Source organism: Engystomops pustulosus, chromosome 2, assembly GCF_040894005.1.
Source record: "Engystomops pustulosus chromosome 2, aEngPut4.maternal, whole genome shotgun sequence".
In the NCBI taxonomy this organism is placed as follows: domain Eukaryota; kingdom Metazoa; phylum Chordata; class Amphibia; order Anura; family Leptodactylidae; genus Engystomops; species Engystomops pustulosus.
The window spans coordinates 9,769,321-9,781,817 of record NC_092412.1 but is presented as its reverse complement, the minus strand read 5'-3'; the positions used below and the strand labels follow the sequence as shown (position 1 = coordinate 9,781,817).

Sequence of the window (12,497 nt, the reverse complement as noted above, 5' to 3'; positions counted from 1 at the left end):
TAGTCCGGCTTCACTAGTATCACCAAAGCCAGAGAGGCTGCCGGCCCAGGACAACTATACAGGAGTGGATCTCCTTATTACGCCTCTTACTTTTCCTGTAAAAATATATAACGTCCCCCTAAAATATTTATATTTGGGAGACAGAGTATTATCACTGTACATGTAGTAGTGATATGTCAATAGTGCTGCTATTATATATGCTCCGCCCCCAATATCTGAGAGAACTTATTCGCTGGCAATAGTCTCTGCGCCTATACGGAAGGAAGGAGCGACAAATCCACCATGTGGGCGACTGGCCGCTAGGAGCAACTTTTAAAAACAGTAGTAAATCGAAATTGTGTGAAAGGGGAGCTATTCGTATGCAATAAAAACTGCCCCCTCCCCAATCCTTTATTGCTATAAATGATTCCACCGCTGCCACTGGCCATGCCAAACCTCTGACCGCACACAGCAACCACAACCAAATACGTCAGTTTTGGATTGGTGGATGCGAAAACACCGGCAGAAATCGACACATCCTCGTAAAACAACCCGATGATCCGCAAAGTGCTGTGCGGAAGCAAGTCAGACACCCGGAGGACCCCAAAGAAAGCCTGCTTAATGAGGAAACTGAGTCACATCTACCCAACCGTGCAATTTAAAGAAAAATGCCACACCCGTTAACCGCCACTGAGCACATATTCCCCATGGACCTACAAACCCTCCAAATACCACAATACACAATTTAACCCCCGGTTTGGAATCCTCACCTGTAGTACCATCCCCAGCACCTGCTATCTTACACCACTCCCCACAAGCTTTACCATGAGCCAAGTCAAAGGCAACTAAAGAACGAATCAGTGGGTTTAATTGGCTTCCGTGGTGGACGGAACTGGGGGAATTCTCCTCATCCGCCGAAGGGCAAATACTCCAAAACACCAGCCAATTAAAATGGGAAAGGGCATCAGCAACTGCATTGTCAACCCCTTAAAAGAAATATGTTGGAGGCACCTTAAAACCAAACGTCGCAACAAAAAAAATATGGGGGTAGGAAGAGAAGGAAAGATAATTAAGAACCTGAACAACGCTCATGTTATCTGTCTTATTGCCATAGCCACCACTGACTTATTTGCCATAGCCAAACCCCACAATTCCACCACAACAACTATGGGGAATAGCTCCAACAAGGTTTACCGCAACAACACTGCTCACACCAATGATCCAGTCAAAGCTCAGCGCACCAAGCAGAACCGAAAATTACTCCAAAACCAACACCGCCAGAAGCATTGGAAAACCACTGGTCAGAGACTGGAAACTACTGTCTAGGGCCAACACATGTGGTCATTGTATGACATAAAAAGGTCCCACACATGCAGATCTGCCCTAATGCTGTTCATTATACGGACCATGTGCTGTGGGACTACTCCGGCAGTAGCCAAAGATAGCCGACGGGAAAAAACGCGGCCCACGGGCAGGATTCTATATGCAAAAACCAAAAGGTCCAACAACGACTGCACCTGATGCATGGTCACCTTCCTAAATCCAAAACAAGATGCTAGCTACCCACGCAATTCTGTCCACTTTTTGTCCAGCAGTCGAAACACCATAGAAACCATTGAGTCAATTTCAATGCCCAAAAATGACAACATTTGACAACATTTGCCTACAGTTTTTTCAGTGGACAGGGGAACAGCAAAATTCGGTGCCAAATATTGAAAAGAAGAAAGAGCAGTGAGCAGAAATGTGCGGACCTACAAACAAAAATCGTCCAAATAATGAGTCACCAGCGTGGAGGATGTTTTGTATCAAAGGACCCCACTCCAAAAAGGTACTGAAGACCTCAAAGTAGTAACAAAAAATGGAGCAGCCCATTGGCAAACATATCATAGTCCAGCTGGCAACCCAATAGAAGGAAAAAATCTGCATACTAGATCAATTGCTCTCTGAAAAGAAACATAAGACACAGAAACCAAATCTTCAAGGATCCCGTTAATGACAGTGGATGCACGAGGATCAACCTAAAATTTACCTGGGTCCTCCTTGGGAACCACGCCAAGAGGGGAGAGACAAAATTAGGAAAAGGCAGGGACATAAAAGGACCCACCATTCTACCCACCTCTTACCTCTTTCTCAATCTAACACTGACAAATTTCGGGGAAAATGGCGTACTGAATTAAAATTTCTAGAAAAACAAGGCAAATTCCTGGTGGTAAAAGGGATGAAAAACCTGTCATAAGCAGGGCAGCCTCTGCTTTCCTGGGGTACTGATCGAGCCAGGGAAGAATCATTTGGACTTAAATTGGGGTCCTTTGGCCCAGGGCCAGATTAAGCACCTCATTTAGGATGGGGCGCCCCCAGCTCTGCAGCCAAAGCGGGGCCCCCTCCCACAACGATAGAAGTAAAAAGATACCACATAGTTATACTGTTTCAAAGCTCTAAAGATATTAGAAACCAAAAAATACTCCCGCCATACTATTATAAAATAATGATACCACAATACTGTTACCAATTAAAACTACCATAAGACCAATATTCCAAACAATAGCGCTGCTATTTATAAAGGATTCCTCCAAAATGCAGCACACAGCATCACCACATCATAAAGATAATACCAACATCCTGATAATGAGCACAAGCCTCTATACACAGACCGGTATTACCAATAATTTACCACATATAAACTCCATTTACTGATGATCTTTACAGCCATATTGTTATTATACAAACACCACCGAGCACAGGACAATATCACTGATGACACCTCTGTACAAGCCCAAATAATAACATTACATCATGATTATTACCACTACATAATGACTGAATTATACTGCAATACTATATGACAGTGATGGCGAACCTTTTAGAGACCGAGTGCCCAAACTACAACAAAGACCCGCTTATTTATCCCAAAGTGCCAACACAGAAATGTAATTTGTGATTTATACTCCTTCTCTGTCACAGTTTTCATTGATACCAGCCCCCTGAGGACACCAATAAAGCAGAAAATAGTCCCAGGTAGCACTGCCACTTTAAAATAGCTCTGTGCACAGCAAGTCCTGGGCTGTCTGGGACTGCAGGAAGATACCTGGAGTCATCTCTGGTGATGGCCTGAGTGCCCACAGAAAGGGCTCTGAGTGCCACCTCTGGCACCAGTGCCATAGGTTAGCCATCACTGCTATATGATAACCACACAGATCAGTATCTACCAGCATATAGTGACCATATAGTAATAGATACCAGTTCTATACATAGGCTGCAGTGTGATCCAATGACTTACAGGTGACGTCCCTCATGTTGTCTCTTCCCTTCTGTCTGATCTTCCAGGAGGCTTCTTCCAACCATGACTCATCTCTGCTGGTTTATAAAACGGACATGGTTGGCATCACCCTATATCAGTGGTGGCGAACCTATGGCACGGGTGCCAGAGGTGGCACTCAGAGCCCTCTTTGTGGGCACCCTTGCCATCACTCCAGGGTACAGTTTGCCAGACAGGACTCAAGGCCTCCTGTACTCCCAGGCAGCCCAGAACCCCAGAAGGAAGCTACAATGATAATCCAAACTTCTTCTACTTCTTTCTACTGAATTGGTGTCCTCGGGTGCCTATACAATTTAAACCTGTGACAGAGCAGGGAGTAATAAATTACTGCTTAAATTGTCATATTGGCACTTTGCGAAAAATACGTGGGTTTTGGTTGTAGTTTGGGCACTCGGCGTCTAAAAGGTTTGCCATCACTGCCCTATATATTCCTCACACCTGACCCTCACATGCAAAACTGACCACACTGCGCCCCAAATATATCATATATACCCCTCACACCACAACTGACCACACTGTGCCCCCACATATATCATATATACCCCTCACACCACAACTGACCACACTGTACCCTCACATATATCATGTATACCCCTCACACCACAACTGACCACACTGTGTCCCCACATATATCATATATACCCCTCACACCACAACTGACCACACTGTGCCCCCACATATATCATATATACACCTCACACCACAACTGACCACACTGTACCACTACATATATCATATATACCTCTCACGCCACAACTGACCACACTGTACCCCCCACATATATCATATATTCCCCTCACACCACAACTGACCACACTGTGTCCCCACATATATCATATATACCCCTCACACCACAACTGACCACACTGTGCCCCCACATATATCATATATACCCCTCACACCACAACTGACCACACTGGGCCCTCACATATATCATATATAGTCCTCACACCACAACTGACCACACTGTGCCCCCACATATATCATATATACCCCTCACACCACAACTGTCCACACTGTGCCCCCACATATATCATATATACCCCTCACATCACAACTGACCACACTGTGCCCCCACATATATCATATATACCCCTCACATCACAACTGACCACACTGTACCCCCACATATATCATATATAGTCCTCACACCACAACTGACCACACTGTGCCCCCATAATATATCCATTTTGATTAGTGTTTCTCTGGGAATGTCGCTAGTAATGTGAACTGCTCTTTTAAGCATCCAGTTTGGATAGTTTCGTTGTTTTAATTTATCACATCCTTTTTTTGATTCCAGTGAGAAACGTGTGTCTGTACAGTTACGTTTGGTGCGGATTAGGAGATTTTTTTATTGCATGTTTTGGGTGACATGATGACGCTTGTAAAATTGAATTCTTGGCTGTGGGTTTTACAAAAGGAGATATGCATATTTTATCCTTAACATCTTTTTTCTCTTTGCTATCCCATAGTTGTTGTTATCTCATTTTTATACATGTGTAACACTATTTGTATTAGATTTTATATGTATATGTTTCCTATGTAAATTTAACAGGTCATGTGACTGCAGGTAGTTGGGATTTATTCACACCTGCTCACATGCCCAATCAGGTCATGATTAAGGAGTTTTCCGAAACGCGTAGACCATAGCCGTGGCTCTGTGTGTGTTTCCCTCTGCTTGGCTGTATACATCCTGTTTGTACTTCAATAAAGAAAAATATCATGTTTTTATCTACAACCGGAGTGTCCGTGGAGCTGGATTATTTGCATTCTATATATTTCTTGGACTTGGAACAAAGAGAATCCGTGCTTGGACTCCTGGTCATATACTGCTGTGCCTCCAGGTGAGCTGACAACCCTAATTTTACCACCAAAAAATGGGAAAACCTATTGACCCGAGTATAAGTCGAGGGTGTAGTATACAGCCAGCCCCCATGTCGTATACAACCAGCCCCCATGTAGTATACAGCCAGCCTTCCCCCATGTAGTATACAGCCAGCCAGCCTGCCCCGTGTAGTCTACAACCAGCCAGCCCCATGTAGTATACAGCCAACCTGCCCCCATGTAGTATACAGCCAGCCCCCTTTAGTATACAGCCAGCTCCATGTAGTATACAGCCAGCCTCATGTAGTATACAACCAGCCTGCCCTCATGTAATAAACAGCCAGCCCCTATGTAGTATACATCCAGCCAACTACCTGTAGTATACAGCCCCCTGTAGTATACAACCAGCCCCATGTAGTATACAGCCAGCCCCATATAGTATACAGCCAGCCCCCATGTAGTATGCAGCCAGTCCCCATGTAGTATACATCCAGCCAGCCCCCATGTAGTATACATCCAGCCAGCCCCCTGTAGTATACAGCCAGCCTCCTGTAGTATGCAGCCAGCCCCCTGTATGCCAAACACATTAAAAAAAAAAAAAAAAGTAATACTCACCGTCCGGCGACACTCACTCACTCCCAATCCTCAGCGTGGCTCATCTTCTTTCTTCTATTTGCTGTAACAGCCGGCAGAGTCGCGCCGGCCGGAAGGTCGCATGGACGCGACTCAGATGGCTAAAGAAGAAAAAGAGAAGAAAGAAGAGGAGCCGCGCTGAGGATCAGGAGCCGTGCCAAGGATCTGGGCACTGGAAGGTGAGTATTAAGTTTTTTTTTTTTTTTTTTATTGACTTGTGTATAAGCCGAGGTGAGGTTTTTCAGCTGGAAAAACTCGGCTTATACACGAGTATATGCGGTATATATGTTGCCCCCCCAATTAATGACTTAATTTTTATTTCCCCCTTTAATTAATTAATTAATTTACCCCCTCTAATATATGGTGGTGCCCCATGAATTTTAGATGCTGGTCACCTCAAGTAATTATTTAAAATTTGGCCCCCCATTTACTTAATGTACTGCCCTAATCAATGAATTATCTAATATACTGCCGCCCCCTCGCCTTGTCAACTATTTGTGATCCCTCTTGATAAATGCTTAACAACTCCATGTCGTAATGGTACAGCGCGGAGCGCTAAGAATCTAATATACTGGAATACTAATACTAAATTATTTGTCCCCCCCACAATGAATATTTGATCTGCTGCCCCCCCCCCCCACAATGAATTACATGATATGCTGTCCCCCACGGTAAATGATTTTATATTCCCCCCCCCCCCCCCACAAGGAATTATATGATATGCTGCCCCCCACAAGGAATTATTTGATATGCTGCCCCCCACAAGGAATGAATTATATATTATATTACATGCTGCCCACCACAATAAATTTCATGTTGTGCCCACTGACCACCCCTCACCACCAATGAGTGATGTTATACAATAAGCCCCCACCATGTTTTTACTGCTGTTTGATTAAAAAAAAACCCAAAAAAAAACCTCATACTCACCTCTGGCTCGGCAGCTTCTATCTTCTTGCCGCGTCCGGGCAGGAAGGGGTGCGCGGCCGCGTGATGACGTCATCACGCGCCCACCCACGCGCCGGGGTTGCCTTCCGGCCACATCGCTCCAGTAATAGTGCTCGAGTGGCCGTTTCCAGCCGCATCGAGCACTATATAGTGACGGGCAGGAGCTTCCAGTCCGGACGGACGGAGGCCCCTGCCCGACTGCCGAAGAGAGGGTCGGGGCCCGTCGGTGGGCCCAGTAGGAGACTGAGCATTGGTGCTTTTTGAGCGCCAGCCCTGGGGCCCCCAATCAATAAATCCGGATCCAGGGATCCAGGGGCCGGATTGCAGTGGGAACAGCGGATTGTGGAATGGGTGGCCCACAGTTGGAGAACTCATGATGGAATTTACAAGACCCGTAGAAATGGCATTGGTCGTCATTGAACATCCAGCAGGTTCCCAACTTGCAAACTGCCCCCGGCCCAAGGGAACCTGCTGGGGTGGAGAAAGAGGAGACGGCCGCGGAATAGAGCTTCGGATTCATCATCAGTCGAGGCTATACGTCAATAGCCTTGGTATCCCAACCCACTTCCAGTCTTTGGGCTAGCCGCCGCCTTAACTCCTCATCGTAGAACCACCAAGCACATCCCCTGTGAGACCGAGACGCATTAAAAATAGTGTCAAGATATACAAAAAGTTGCTGCGCTTTCTCAGGCGTTTCCTGAGTTAGTACAAAACCCAATACAGAAAAAGCCTAAAGCCAATTCTGAAATGTCTTGGCAACCTTCAACTTCTTTTCCACAGCCGTTCTAAATATTGTTCCCTGTCTACTGTCACCAAATCCAACAACACCAAGGACCAAATCCACAAAATCATTGCAAAATATTTTGTCCTTCGTATCCTCAGACAGATGAGAGCAAAGCGGGGAAACCCCACCAAAATAAGTGTCCCTATAAATTGGGACCAAAGGGGTGAACGTGAATGTAGACGCCTCGGCTGTCAATTTGCCCAGCCGAGTCGGCGGCGAAGTGCCCGAAGCCATTGCCTTTGACCCCAACGGAGAATGGATAGACGCAAAAAGAGCAGAATCAGTAATCGAAAACCCAAGCCTTCAAGCAGGCAGACTCACCAACCGCTGAAGAAGACTGGAGCACCGCTGGACACACGCCCACATCAGCCACTGTCAGCACCAAGGCAGACGCTGGAGAAGATACCACCGAAGAAGCTCAAGTGCGCCAGGGAGAGCTGGCGGATCCCTGGAGAGACCTTCGACCATGATGCCGTTGACCTGGCGATGGGCTCCCGGATGAATTGGAACTGGCCACACGAGAAGAGCTGGTGGACAACAACAGGGACGAGCTCGTGCATAAATCAAAATCGATGTCTCTGACTGCCTGGACAATAAACGAGACGCAGGCCCCGGAGTGACGACTATAGCTGGAAGTGGCAGCTGACTGCACAGAAGGGGCGCGTTGGGCATCACTGGGAATCACGTACCCAGGATCTAAATCACAGGACAGCATGGGAGCCACCAGAGTGGAGGGAACAACCAACGTGCCTGCCCCCAGTGGGGCGAGATCTGAACCCATGAGCTCCTCTACCGAATCTGGATCGTCCAGGTTATTATAGTCATCCCTAATGTCAGAGGAGGGGGTGAGGGAGCTAAAGGCCGAGGATGGGGCCTGGGTGGGATGCCATGAGCCAGCATACCTCCTTGCACTACTAAGGAAGTGCGGGTGTGTGCGAGTGTGACTGAGGCTACACTTAGCTGCGGTGCAAGTGGCGATGCAGCCCACTTTGCCAGCCCGGGAGGGCAGTTAAACCCCCCGCTACTGGCGCAGGTCCACGCTATGGGGTGCTGGTGCCGGCCTGAAGTTCTGATGCAAGCGTGGGAGGCACAAAGCCCAGAGATGCCTCTCGGACCACTGCTATGACCAACTGCGGCGGAGGAGCGGACTCCAGCACGCTGGGCAAAGGGGGCCGAAGTGGAACGTGTGGCTGTCTACGCAGATGGTGATAAGAGATTAAATTTGGCCCAAAGATCCGGCAGGGGACACAGGAAGGGGCCGGGAATTTAACAGGAAGGGCAGCCAGCTAGTGCCAATTATCGGTGCACCAGCACTTTAAATCTCAGAGTGCCCTAGGTGGCATGGAAGCACGTGCCAGAGCAAGGAGACCACCGGTGGAACGTGGACAGGTGAGTGAGGCTGCAGCAGGGAAGAGGGGCCACAGGAGCACCTGTGGCAATAACTTTAAACATGCACTGTACTAAAGTATGTTTTTGAGTTTCTCTTCTATTCTAGATCTTTTAGGATCTCATCTCAATAGCCCAGGAGGTATTCTAACCAACAAGTCTTTTCACCATATGGGAGTCCCTTTTGGAAGGCCTGCGTGTTATCAAGTCCAGTATTCAAGGAGGCCACCATAAATTGTCCTCCTATAGGGACCTATCAATATTACTAATGCCACAATATGGAGGTTTAAAATCCCCCCCTTTCTAGAATCCCATTTAGTCCCCTGATGAATTGCTGAAACAGGTAAAAAAAATGCATAGGGCGGGACGGGAAGCACATATAGCAGTGGTGGCGAACCTATGGCACCAAATCCACCAAATCTTCCTGCAGTCCCAAGCAACTTGACAACAGTGCCATTTTAAAGCAACACTTCATTGGTTTTTTGAAACTGCGGGAAAAGTGAGAAGGTGTTGACAGAACTGCATTGGCTTTGGAGGTCATCCTGCTGGACCCACCATTCTTCCTGGACAATGATGGTCTGATTTTGCCCACTTTCTTTCAACTGTATTGGTGGCCTCAGGAGAGCCAATACAACTGAATGATGTTGAAGAAGTAGCAATAAGCTACTGCTTGAAATGCCATGTTGGCACTTCATGGTAAATAAGTGGATATTGGTTGTAGTTTGGGCACTCGGTCTCTAAAAGGTTCGCCATCACTGACATATAGTATTTTTGTGAGTAGGGCAATCAGTTCTCCACAGAGAGATCTTATAGCACACGTCTGTCTTGTGTGATTTCTTTGAGCTCACTCAGTGGATTATATTAACCATTAGAGAACCCTGTTACAGAAGGTTGGGTACATGCCCCTATGATTTGTAAAGCGCTATGGAATACGATGGCATTATATAAAGATTATTATTAAAATAGTTTGCCACGGGGTTTGGCTGAACGGAGCCTGGGATTAGCTGCACGCAGCAGCAGCTTCTGCTCAAAATCAGTCTTAACATCCTGCATATACCTGCTGGCTCAGTGAGAAGAGACCCCCGTTCCCACTTACTTTCCCCCACGGCAGCAGCATTCGGAGGGTTCAGATGGTGACCCAAGCAGACGAAAACAGATGCAGGCTGCAACTTTCTTTTGCTGATTGTCAATTTAAAAGTGGATATCTCCGGTTCTGTGAAGCATCTGCAGACAATCCATATATCACTCTCTCTGTGTAATAGGACACCAGAATTGTGCTTCTAGGTGCCAGGGTTCTGGAGATATCGACACTTGAAGTGTTCCCCGGCTCCAGCCGCTCAGCTGAAGGCAGAATATAGAAGACGCTGCAGGAAACACTTTCCATTATAGCAGAAGTACATGCACCCTCTGCACCTGTAGCTGATCCCGGGTGAGGGGGATGGGATACTGCTGGACATATTTATAACATAGTTGGGTAAAAGTTACTACTTATTAAAAAAACACTTTAATTGAAAAAAAAATTAAATGATATAAAGCTTATATTTTCACATTTGTAGTCAATTCTTGGCACATTTTAAATATGTAAAGTCTCACATGTCTCGAAAAAGTAAAATTTGTTATGACCTGTGAAGCTTTTCCAGAGATATCGTCATTTAAAGAACTGCAGAGCCGAACGTCAAAAAATGACCCGGACATTTTGGCACCAATGGCCATCGTTCCTGAAGGGGTTAATGAGGATTTGGCTACTATGAGGGCAATTTGGGAAGTGGCACATAAGAAGTAGGGAGGGTAACAAGGTTTAGAAACTCTGAAGTAGGGAAGATGGGACGGAGGCCACTGGTTAGAAGCACAAAAACTGCTTTCTGATCATTTACTAGAAACAAAATGGAAAACATTTTCCACATTCTGGACATGAATATGGCTTCTCCCCTGTGTGAGTTCCCAGATGAGTAACAAGATGTGATTTCTGCGTAAAACATTTCCCAAATTCTAGACATCAAAATGGCTTCTCCCCTGTGTGAGTTCTTTGATGTATAAGTAATTGTAATTTCTGACTGTAACATTTTTCACATTCTGAACATGAAAATGGCTTCTCTCCTGTGTGAGTTCTTTGATGTTTTAGTAGTTTTGATTTGTCAGCAAAACATTTTCCACATTCTGAACATAAGAAAGGCTTCTACTTGGTGTGAGATCTCAGATGAGTAACAAGATTTGATTTCTCTCCTGTGTGAGTTCTTTGATGTGCTGTTAAATCTGATTTCCGAGTAAAACATTTTCCACATTCTGAACATAGATATGGCTTCTCTCCTGTGTGAGTTCTTTGATGTATAAGTAATTGTGATTTCTGACTGAAACATTTTTCACATTCTGAACACGAAAATGGCTTCTCTCCTGTGTGAGTTCTTTGATGTATTAGTAGTTTTGATTTCTCGGCAAAACATTTTCCACATTCTGAACACGAAAATGGCTTCACCCCTGTGTGAGTTCTTTGATGTCTTGTCAAATTTGTTTTCCGAGTATAACATTTTGAACATTCCGGGCATGAAAAGATCTCATCCCCTGTGTAAGAACTTTGGTGTTGAACAAGCTTTGAATTCTCACTAAAACAATTTCCACTTTCAATACACAAAAGTGGCTTCTTTCTTGTGTGAATTCTTTGGTGTTCAATAAGATGATGTTTCTGAGTATAACATTTTTCACATTCAGAACATGAATATGGCTTCTCTCCTGTGTGAATTCTTTGATGTCCTAGTAGTTTTGATTTCTCGGCAAAACATTTTCCACATTCTGAACACAAAAATGTCTTTACCCCTGTGTGAGATCTTAGATGTCTTGTCAAATTTGATTTCCGAGTATAACATTTTAAACATTCCGGGCATGAAAAGATTTTGTCCCCTTTGTAAGAACTTTGGTGTTGGACAAGCTTTGAATTCTCACTAAAACAATTTCCACTTTCATAACACAAAAATGGCTTCTTTCTTGTGTGAATTCTTTGGTGTTCAATAAGATGATGTTTCTGAGTATAACATTTTTCACATTCAGAACATGAATATGGCTTCTCTCCTGTGTGAGTTCTCTGATGTCTTAGTAAATCTGATGTATGAGTAAAACATTTTCCACATTCAGGACATGAATATGGCTTCTCCCCTGTGTGATATCTCTCGTGTATAACAAGATATGATTTCTGGGTAAAACGCTTCTCACATTTTGGACATGAAAATGGCTTCTTTTCTGCGTGAACTACCTGGTGTTGAATAAGATATGATTTCTGAGTAAAACACTTTTTACATGTAGGACATGAATATGGCTTCTCTCCTGTGTGAATTCTCTGATGTTTAACAAGACTTGATTTCTGGGCAAAACGCTTTTCACATTTCGGACATGAAAACTGCCTCTTATCTCCATCTGTGGAAAGATGGGATTGATCATCTTTTACTTCACCACAAGGAGATGAGGGGGGACGTCCATGGGAACCTTTTTCATCTCCTGAAAAATACAATCAAGAAATCATTATTGGAGGTTTTCCTTTCCCCAGTTACAAGTAGAAGTAAACCAACATGTTTTGTCATTCGGCGCTGCCAGAGCATTTGCCGGTGTCTATTGGCAATACTTGTGGTTGGTCTTGGA

The 12,497-nt window shown here is 45.1% G+C and overlaps 2 protein-coding genes across 2 annotated transcripts in view; both read right to left on the bottom strand.

Moving 5' to 3' along the window:
• LOC140116879 (uncharacterized) overlaps positions 1-12,497 on the bottom strand; it is a 95,710-nt gene that overhangs the window by 17,982 nt on the left and 65,231 nt on the right. Inside the window, 5 exon segments of the mRNA XM_072133312.1 lie at positions 7,867-8,011; positions 11,344-11,550; positions 11,680-11,886; positions 12,043-12,114; positions 12,211-12,356. Coding sequence (XP_071989413.1) covers positions 7,867-8,011; positions 11,344-11,550; positions 11,680-11,886; positions 12,043-12,114; positions 12,211-12,356 — 777 coding nt within the window.
• Positions 1-12,497, bottom strand: part of LOC140119912 (gastrula zinc finger protein XlCGF66.1-like) — a 35,515-nt gene that overhangs the window by 8,926 nt on the left and 14,092 nt on the right. The window lies entirely within an intron of this gene.